This window comes from Medicago truncatula, chromosome 3, assembly GCF_003473485.1.
Source record: "Medicago truncatula cultivar Jemalong A17 chromosome 3, MtrunA17r5.0-ANR, whole genome shotgun sequence".
In the NCBI taxonomy this organism is placed as follows: Eukaryota; Viridiplantae; Streptophyta; class Magnoliopsida; order Fabales; family Fabaceae; genus Medicago; species Medicago truncatula.
This window is the reverse complement of record NC_053044.1, coordinates 50303855-50314659: the sequence shown is the minus strand read 5'-3', so window position 1 is coordinate 50314659 and position 10805 is coordinate 50303855. Positions and strand designations below refer to the sequence as shown.

Genomic DNA, 10805 nt, shown 5'->3' with positions numbered 1-10805 from the left:
TTTTTCCCTTAAAAAAAAAGATAGTGGATATTTGTATTAAATATGTTTGTAATTACTATTGTTTTTACAATTTTATTATTTAAGAGAGAGAGTTGGTTTATGTTTTCAACATGTTATTTATTGCTGATTGAAGAAAAAGATGTATAATAAATAGGAGCATGTATGTAAAGAAATAATTAATGTAGTTGAAAATAGCAAAGGGGTCTTATAAAAAGGGACAAAAAAAAATCTCAAAAGAACCTTATAATTAGGGACGGAGGTAATACTACACAAATCATCATTGAAGTTTATAGAATGCTTTAGAATCAAAATAAGATAACATCTCTTCCTGAACAACATAACGGCAATGGTATATTACAAATAAACTAAACTTTGATTTCTTGAAATTAACTGAAAGGAACACTGTCATCAAGGTCTGTATGCATAATCCCCGTTCCCATAATTTTAAATCACTGAAAAGATATCGCCAATCAATGAGTTGTTAAATGCTAACCACTCTTCTGAATTCCATAAATTTCTATATTATTTATTTTCAACCTTTAAAATAGTCTGCTAGCTATCAACAATAATAGTACAAGAAAAATGGAAGGGGTGAAAATAATGTTAATAAAAGGAAGCTAATTCTAACATAAAATGTTACAACAAGCAGAAGATATTAACTTCACAAATTACGACTCCGATTCCTGAAGTGCCTGAGAATGAAACTGTCTGCATATAATGGATAATTCTTTCTGATCAAGCCCTTTATGCATTTCCAATATGAAAAGTCGACCAGCTCTCCATCTTGTCGCACTATGAACATACATCTAGAGCGGTCAAAGTTGGGATGATAGCCAACCTGCAGCAGGAAAAGAGAAATCTCTTCATCAACACATAAACATTAGAAAATCTTATAATTACCCCGAAGAAAAACCAGAACAGGTAGAATTTTAACGAGCTCAGAAGTGCAGTAATGCATATTTCATTATACACACGCAAGAAAGTTACAGAGCAGAAGTGAACAGTTGGACTACTCAAGATTAGAAAGTGTTGTGAATTCGATCTCAAATTCCAAACATCACATCAATGAAATTTAGATTCGTGGAGCAAATATCAATGGCAACCAATAACCAAATGTAAATAACCACAAACAACAACAACAATATAGACCTAATCTATAAACCAAGTGCATAGCAAAACCACAATCTAACCAAAGGATAAACAAGATAAAGAGAGTAAAGAAAAGATAACAACACCAAAAAATGTTCATCCAATTCGGTCCAACAATGACCTACTCTGGAGGAAAGATTGATCTCTCCAATCCACTATCAATGAGTTATTACAAAGAGATACAAATGGGTTACAAGAAATTAGCTTCAACAAGCTCACAAAGAACAAACCTAATTTCTACCCATTTTCTCAATCTCACCAATGAACAAGACACTCATTGAATTTTCACTCTCCCAAGGTGTTTACAATTGTTTCTCAACTCTAGAATCTAACCCCCAAAAGAGAACCAACCCTCTTAGTCTTTGATTTCCTAAGGATCTTCTCTTTTGGTTTCACAAGACTCACCCAAGTTGCTCACAAATGACTCTCCACTCATGTGTTTCCCATCCCTATGAATCTTCCCCAAAAGGCACCAACCCTTTTCCCAAGAGCCCCCTCTTTTGGTTCTCCAAGATTCACATCATGAAGCTTTGAACCTCACCCAAAGACCCTCAACCTTTAGTATCTACATACCCTAAAAGTTCTCTCATTTGGTTTCCATGAGATTCACCAAGCTCTTTAACAAATGGATCATAGAGTGCTTAAATAGTGTGACAGATCTGTCAAAATCGTGCCGCGCCAGCCAAAATCGCGCCACGGTTTATTGTGTACGATCCAAGGTACAACGACCTTATCCAGAAATCGTGTCACGCTGCACAAAATCGCGCCACGATTTGCTTCAGCAGAAACCATCCATTTTGCCAGCAAAATCGCGCCATGCCTCTGAAAATCGCGCCACGATTTTCATCTTTCACAGCATCACAATTTTGAGTCATTTCTCAACAGAAAGCAAAATGGGTAAGACACTGCCTTAAATAAGGGAACACCATGGCCAAAAACTGATTTGGCCAGCTGCAAATTTGAGTTAGAAAGCATGGATACAACATGAGATACGGATATAAATTTTTACAAAATATAGAACAAGACATTACTGGGAAAAGAAAAGATACAATTGGCATAAAGTTAACACAAAAACACTTCTAAAATTAGAGGAGAAGATCGATGTGTTAAATGTTTGCATGAGTCATAATGCATCCATTTACCTCATTATTACAGCATTACCATTTGAATAAGTATAACTAGAACTCTAGAAGTGTCAATGAAGTGCCTAATAGCGTAGGCCTAACTGAGGTGTTACGAGCAGGGGAAAAGAGTAGAAGGAAGAAAGAATATGCTGGCTCTTATTACGAAATATGTAGCCGTTAGATGGCGATTTAGGATTACTCTTATTGGTTAGTTGAATTACTCAGTTGTAGGGATACATTCTCCGTGGGAAACAGTGATGTGATAATCATTCAAAAGACTTTGTATTACCATAACTCATAATGCATTTATCATGTCAATTCCTAACTATCATGGAATGAGAAGAAGGTCGAGCAAAGTAGTTGAATTTGGAACATCAAATGAATCAAACTGCTAGAGAAGGCAAAATGAAGGCAATTTCAAGATGAAGATCCTGAGAAAACCTATCTATTGCAGAGGGTTCATACATTACAAACCTTAGCAACATACAAAGTGTATTTTGCAATTACAAAGGATTATCCAATCAAGAAGTGGGAAAACTATCCAAATAGGTTATATTCTTAAAGTTTAGCACGGGATCCACCTTGTCCAAGGAGTCCAAAACTAATACATTTGAGCCACCAGAAGCTCGCAACGGGGGGCCTGAAAGTTCCCCATCATAGGTTCCTTAAGTAGAAAGACGGTCATTGCTTCTGTCGTGGAGGCCTTTTCAGCCAGAGACAAGAGTCTTGAAATGTGTTTGAGTGATGATCTCACAATCAATGAACACGGAGGTGAGGAGAGCGATTTCACGTGTATGGACGACTCCATTGTCAACGGGAGGAGTTCACACAAAGAGAGTGCCATTTGGTGGAGCACTCTGTTCAACATGAGGAAAATCCTGGCCGCAAACCATGAAGGTCAAGGGATTATTAAAAACAGTCCTGGTTTTGATAGAAAGCCAAGGAATCCATAATTTTATTGCCAGTGGATTTGGTTTACCTGTTACCACTTAATACACCATCATACCGAGTGCATTGGGGTGATGGACTCAAGGAGGAGGAATCCATTTGTTGCTTGAATCTGGAGTTGCAGTTGGCAAGACAGTATTAAATTTCATATTTTGATGTGGTGGTGACTAATCCGGCCATGGCCACCGCCAATATGTCCTTCACCTACAGTGGGAACTTGGTGACTGGTGTTACTACATGGGGATATGGCTAATCTTCACCTTTAGTAGCAAGACCTCTTGAAATTGATTGATATGCCTCTATTTTGTAGTTTATTAGTGGTACGTAGGTACAAGGAAGGAGTGGCATCGAATGCTGGAGGAAATAGTTCTGAACCAGCAAATGTCAGGCCATACTACTTGCATCGGCAGAAAGGTGAGAGTGAGAGGCTTTAGCTGAGATGTTGGTCACAGGGATCGTATAGCTCAGTACAAAGTGATTTTGGTGAAAAGGACAGATGGAAATTGGTGGTGTTGTATGGACTATTGCATACTAAATAAGGTGACAATTCCAGGTAAGTATGTGATCCCTGTTATAGAAGAATGCAGTGGATAAATTACATGGGACAGATTAGTTGTTCAAAATTGACTTGTGGGCAAGTTACCATCAAATATGGATGCATGAGAAGGAAACTCCCAAAACAAGATTCCGACCTCAACATGAGTATTACAAATTTTTGGTTATACCATTCAGATTGACCAATATACCAGCCACATTTCAATGTGCTGTGAATGTTGTCCTGCATCCCTCTCTATGGAAATCTGTGCTAGTGTTTTTCTTCAACATCTTCGTGTGTGGTAGAACATGCGAGGCTCGCTTGACGCAAGTTTTGTCCACCTTGCGAAAAAAAATGCTGCTACAATCTGTAAAAGTGCAGGTTCAGGAAGAGGCAGAGTGACTGTCCTGGACTCTCAGTCACATCATATACAAGGCAGGGTTACTATGGACCCATGTAAAGTGAACTCCAATCTGAGCTGGCTAGTTCCAAGAACAGTAAAAGACTTATGGTGGATTATTGGTCTTGACATGCTAAAATCAGCGGTTTGTACATGATTATTACAAAACTGCAAAGCCTATGACATGATTGTCGAAGAAACACGCTTTTGAGTACACTGGGGTAGCAGAAACGGCATTTTAGGTGTTATAGCAAGCTATCGCTACATCTCCGGTGTTGGCTATGCTAAATTTCTCACAACCATTCTCCAACGAGTGTGATGCACGGGTTAAGGTTTAGGCCCAGTCATTGGAGTTCTTGCGCAGGGTAGGCAGCCAATAGCATTTTTCAGCAAAGTGTTACCTCACTTCCATCCTCCTTCTCCAAGTAGGTGCATCATGCATGAGAAGGAGTTGATTCCCTTAGTAAAAGCAATACAGCACTGGCAGTCATACATGCTTGAGAAATTATTCACATTTTATGAGTCAGTGCCTCAGCAAAGTCTCGAATTTCTACTTAAACTTTGAAGGACTGCCGCAGCCCACGGGTACCTAATTGCCATTTTACCTTCATTGAATTGTCAATTGAAGCCACTCTACAGATCACCTTACGGTGAAACGGAAGAATGATCCTTGGGAGAGTCCCGTCCTCATGGGAGAGATGGGAACCGAAAGAGGTTTACTACACCAAATCAGAGAAACTGGTTTGTAAGTTAATGGGCGAGTATGACATTGCGTACCAGGTTGGCAATTCTAATAAGATGGTTGATTCTTTGTTTTTGAAGGATGCCAAATAGGTCAACCTGTGGGATATTCCTAAACCTTATTGGCCAGATTATTCTCATATAGTGGAGGAAGTCAAGGTAGACCTAGATTTGAAAAGGATCATCGAGGATCTAAGGATCCTAATACTCATGTCCAACATAATTTGTAGCAGAATAGGTTATACTACATTTTACAATGGTGGATTAATGTTGTTAAAGCTATAGGGTTTTAGATAAGGAGGGAAAAGAAAGCATAGAGACTTTGAATTATGAATATCAATTGATATGATTTGATGATTATGTTTTCATACAAAAAGTTCAAGCACTAAACCTTAATTATATACAACACTCCAAATCCTAGTTAAACAGAGAAACTAATCTTGATAATAACAACAAAATATGGAAATTAATCTTAAGATATAATTTAAGGATACTCTAAAATACAAAATTAATCATGAGTTAATCTAAATACTAACATAATATAATGATATTGAAAGATATTTTTATATTTTCAAATACTCTCCATCGAGCTAAAGCTTGTTACATTTAAGCTTGTTACCAACGTGTCATTTGAAAGAGAAATATAACCAAATCATGTATTTGATAGTGAAGATTGGGAAGGCCATATCATATCTAGAACAAGAGTCGAGACCAAATTTCTGTTAAGCAAAAGTTGGAGCCAGACCACAATTCGGATATAAGAAAAATGGTGCCAAATGACAAACAAGACAAAACTGGTGCCAAACTGCACTTGAGACAAAAATAGTGCAAAAATGCAAAACCAAAACTGAGAGATCTCAAACACAGTGGAAGATGATACGACAAAGAAGAGATTCTATACATGCTAGATAGATGACACAACGTAGTGATTCTGAACACACTAAAAAGATGGCATGGGATACGAGAAAATCTAAACACGCTAGAAACATTAGGCTTCAAAACACAAACAAACAAAATTTCAGATGGCTGAAATGTGCGTACAACTAATGAGAAAAAAATAATTTCAAATTTTGTTTGGCTTAAAACTTTGGAAAGCTCGGCAGCACAATAGTGACAAGATGGGTCACAAAGGGTGGTGCTAATCTAATGCCATTTTGATGTTATAAGGTTTTAGCTAACAGGGAAAAGAAAGAATAAAACTTTGAATTATGATTATGATTTGATGCAAAATCGTTAAGCACTAACTTGTATCTACACTAATACAAGATTCCAAACCATTATTATATAGCGAAACAAATAATGATAATGAATAAGAAATATGAAAACTAGTCTAAATAGATAATCTAAGATACCATGGCTACCAGTGCTAATCTAACGGTTGTAGTTCGCCAAATCCCAGTGGGTACCATGGCTCCTCTAGGAGTTTCATCCAACTTGGACCGAGGAGCCCTCAGGATTCAGTCACACTTATCAGAAATTTGCACAATCCTTTTACTAGGTTGGAATGAAAGGTGAATTATTTATTTTTGTGGCATCTTGCCACATTTTCTAGTGGAGCAACTATGGTGCCTCTTCCCCGGTTATTTTATCTCAGCTTATTCTCATTCCCAATGCCGGTGGGAAGGGTTTCACGCCAACAGGCTGTAGCGTTCGAAAGGTTAGGACACCATCTTAGTGGTCGTGTAGATAGACGTAACAAGTACACTTTTTTTTTTGAAAAAGCACGTAACAAGTACACTTATTTCATATCCATCAAAAACTTGCTATCTGCATACAGGTCAGAAAGACCTTTTCTAGGAAAATAACGTGTATGATTGGTGTCCCATGTCCCCGTGTCAATAATGAGTATATTTATGAGTAACTTTTGGAAGGAGTCTGTTGGGTTGCAAAGAGGTGACATTACACATGAGTGCAACCTATCATCCCGAATTTGATGGCCAGACTGATAGCAATCAGATAGCACTCTATGATTTAATAAAAACTAACTCTTTTGGTTTCCTTGCCAATAGCTAACAATTTGCACTTTAACCAGTTATTTGCACCCCACACTTTCGAAGGCAAATCCTATCATTTATTGGAAAGACCATACAGCAAAGCATTTTCAAATCAATATTAGATCAAGGGTAAAATCCTTTCAGCAGGCAACTGATGCCGTGCTTAATCCGATAGATTGCTAAACCCAAAAATATTATTTTTATTGTACTAAAAACAGGTAATATAAAGAAAAGCCTTTTGTCAATTGATTAATGCACATGCTATTTGTGAGTGAAAGAGAGAGATATACCGTGATATAATCGATTCCACATCCAATCTTTTTCTGAGATTCAGGGTGAAATGGAAGCAGCTTCTCAACAATGGTTTTCTCGTGCTCTGGGCTTAGTCTATCTCCATTTTCATATCTAGTGCATTAAATCACAACAAGGTATTATAAAATATTCCAAGATAAATGAAAACAGAACATGTGCGTCCATGAAAATAATTAACAAGGTTATTTTCTTCACAAGTACTAAATATTTTTTGCATACAGAGACTGATAACTAGTAAGTTATGTTGAGTTTGGTCTCTTCTTTCCCATCTTCACTGCATTAATTATTGCAAACATAAACCATGGACAACGGATTGCCTTACTTGCCCAGTGCCCATTGCAGTGGGGTTTGGACCAATAAAATCCTTCTCTTGCCGCAGCCATTTTATATTGCCCAGGTATTGCATACAACCTGTGCAATATTGAAAATGGCAAAGTACTTCAAGCCCAAATACGGGTTTTGCGCCAAAAGAAACTGACTCATCTGGCACATAACACAATGTCAGTCATGTTCACCAAGAAGAGGCCATTTCAAGCATCAGATAAGTACTCTCTCTTCTTGCTTTTATTTTCTCTTAGAAATTGAGGTCGGGTCTAACACAACCCCACAAAACTGGCTTGTGAGGATTGCCCCGAGTTATAAATATATCTTCAGGCCATCTCTCATCCAATGTGGGACTCTTTAACATTTTATGTAGCAGTATTTTTATGTATTGAACTCTCTGTATGCACTATGCAGTTATGGGGTCAATAGGTTTAAACATCCTGTTTTAGATACAAGAGGTCACAAAGAGTTTAAATTTATGAATGAAATTTAACAACCCCTAACTAAATGATACTCCCAACTTTCTTAGATACCATGTCTTGTATATTTATCTTGAATATTGTTATACTTCTATCATTCTTTCTCAATATAAAGTTCTGAAATCAAAATCATATGTCACGAAGGAAGCAACATGGAATTTGAGTGCTTGTCGACATTTTTACTGCCCTCAAATTTAGTGGTGATTTAAGTGATTAGCGTCATGTTTTGAGGTAGATACACTCATATGTTAGAGCTGGTATGTGATAAACATTGAATATGATTCGGAGCTTTTGATTCTAGAATTGATTTTAACACTCAAATTTATTGTTCAACTCACTTTTACATAAATATATCCTGACATAAATCACTTTACCTTCAACTTACTTGTAGCCAAAATCAATTCACTCAAGATCAATTTTGTCAACTTAGAATCAAACATACACGTTGGAGTTGAAATAAAGAATTATAAAAAAAAAAAATGCATTCATTAATCCACCAAAATCTTTCTCAATAAATAGGATACCATTCAACATCAAATCAACACCAGTTGAAGTATCAAAATCCTTCTGAATAAATGCAACATCAAATCATTACAACTAGTTGAAGTAACTAAATCCATGATAATAAAATTAAGTAAAAGAAATAAAATTATCCATATAATTGAGGGTTAGTTTAGAACTTACTGTCCAGAATGAAGAATGGTTCTGACAAAACCAACCAAAGGAACAGTATCTTCCAAAATCTGATCTTCCCAATCAACCCACTTATCCTCTTCATCAGTACTATCTTCTTCCTCCTCTTGTTGATAGGAATAGCTGCTCTGTTCCTCCACAATTCCTCCTTTACCTTGTGAAAGAACCGGTTTCCCTTGCAAATTGTTTTGAGCTTCAGAAGAAGAAGAAGAAGCTACTTTGAGGGAAGAAGAGAAACGAGAATGAAGCAACTGTGGTTTGTTTTTGGAGTAGAAAGGAATGGATAGAATCAAACGAGAAGAACGAAAAGATAAAGAGTTTTTGAAGGAATGAGTATGAAGTAGTGTTTTTGTGTTGGATAGTGAAGAAGCCATGTCTTGAGTATTTTGCAACTAAGTTCTAACTCAATTATTATTTGTTGAACATTGTTTTGGTTCTTTTTACTTGGTTTCTCAAACACTCGCTTTCTCGGTTATTATTGTTATCAAACTATTGTTGCGAGGTGGAGAGTGTTCCCTCGCGATCTTTGCAAACATTACCAACAAGATAAACTAGCCACCTGGCTACCCTACTTGCCTTATTTTTGCATTTTTTTTTTCTTTTTAATGCCAAATATTAGCATGTCAGTTTTTTTTTTTTTTTTTTTCAAAATGGAAATCAAACTTTTATATCATTTTAGTTTGGCGGCATCTCCAGTACGCGACCTCAATGGAACATGTATGGTATTTGATGCATTTTTTCTTTTCTTCTCATTGGAGCCATTGGATGTGCTTGAAGGATGGTGGAGATTTAATGTTTCAAAAAATTACTATTTTTATTCTAAAAATAAATTTGAAAAAAAGAATAGTAGTTTATTTTTACTAACGTAAAGGGTGTTTTGGGAAAAATAAATCGGTCCCACCTGAATATTTAATGAACCGGACCCACCATTGTCCAAACTTCTTTTTTTTCTTTTTTCGAACGATTTGTTCAAACTTCTTTTAGAGAAATGATATTTGAACATCCATTTATGATAGCTTTTGTGACAACTTTCTCTCTCATACTCATATTACTTTTTACTTTATTTGTCTATTGTTTTGGTTTTCGTGCAAATATCAACTTTTTCTTTGTAAATTATGATTGTCCCAAAAGTTGTCAACCAAATGGTTGTTCAAATAACACTCCTCCTTCTTTTAATCGGTAGATTTAATTTTCCACCGTTGAATATTCATTTATGTACCGTTTTGCACGACGTTTTTTCAGCTTCTCTATATTTTTAAGGAGAAGTTAGGCCACACACAATATCAATAAAGTACCTTATAAAAAAATGCTTTTTTTAGAATGCATAAAATTGAATGGAATGAGCTTTGACCAAAAGTTGTTGAATGCTACTTCAAAAAATTATTTTTCGGCAATTTATTTCACAAGCACCTCTCTTCAACTCACGCCAGCAATCTTTTCTTTTATTCTTTAATGTTATATTTCAATTTTCTTTTTTCTTCCATTTTATTTTATTTTAATTTTTTGAACTGGTACATTTAATTTTTTTTGAAGGAGTGTCCGTTTAATTTTATTATTTTTTTAAGGAATTTTATTATTTATTTATCACTTATATATTTAATTTTAATATCGTTTAATTATCACAACCTCACATATATTTCTATTCATTTCTTCAACCTCGCAAATATACACACACACATTAGCGTTTAGAGTAATACTTTATGTCTTTTTTTTTTTAGAGAATAATATTTTATATTTGTCTATCTGTTTTTTTGTTACGCTGATGCGTATAATTTATTTTTAGCGTTGCATAATGCATATAATTATTTTTATAAAATTTTGATTTCAATTAAAAGTACAAGTATAGATGCCTAAAAAAATTATACTTATATATATATTGCACCTTTATATTTTAAAAAACTATGCATATCTTTTTCTTATTAAAAAAAAAAATTAAACATATCTTTTTCAATGACACCAACAATGTAACAAATATAATATCATATAATATAAATTATTATCTTTTTGAATGACACCAAAAATATGTATACTTATAACGAAATTTTCTATAGAGTATAATTGGAAAAGAAAAAACCAACTATTTTGATATTATTTATGTTATTTTTT

At 35.2% G+C, this 10805-nt stretch overlaps 1 protein-coding gene across 1 annotated transcript; it reads right to left on the bottom strand.

Moving 5' to 3' along the window:
• Window positions 1-352: 352 nt before the first annotated feature.
• On the bottom strand, window positions 353-9220 carry LOC11435199 (protein DCL homolog, chloroplastic). The gene is made up of 3 exons (XM_003603000.4): window positions 8691-9220; window positions 7182-7296; window positions 353-838 (listed from the first exon to the last, which is right to left on the bottom strand). The coding sequence occupies exons 1-3, from the start codon at window positions 9071-9073 to the stop codon at window positions 662-664; spliced, it is 675 nt and encodes a 224-aa protein (XP_003603048.1). The 5' UTR covers window positions 9074-9220; the 3' UTR covers window positions 353-661.
• Window positions 9221-10805: the final 1585 nt, after the last annotated feature.

Bases quoted from the DNA above. Each gene is read 5' to 3' on its own strand.
- LOC11435199 (XM_003603000.4), bottom strand. From the start codon at position 9,073: ATGGCTTCTTCACTATCCAACACAAAAACACTACTTCATACTCATTCC. The intron at 7,297-8,690 runs GTAAGTTCTAAA...TTAATGCACTAG, and splicing joins ACCATTCTTCATTCTGGACA to ATATGAAAATGGAGATAGAC. The intron at 839-7,181 runs GTATATCTCTCT...TTCCTGCTGCAG, and splicing joins GTGGAATCGATTATATCACG to GTTGGCTATCATCCCAACTT.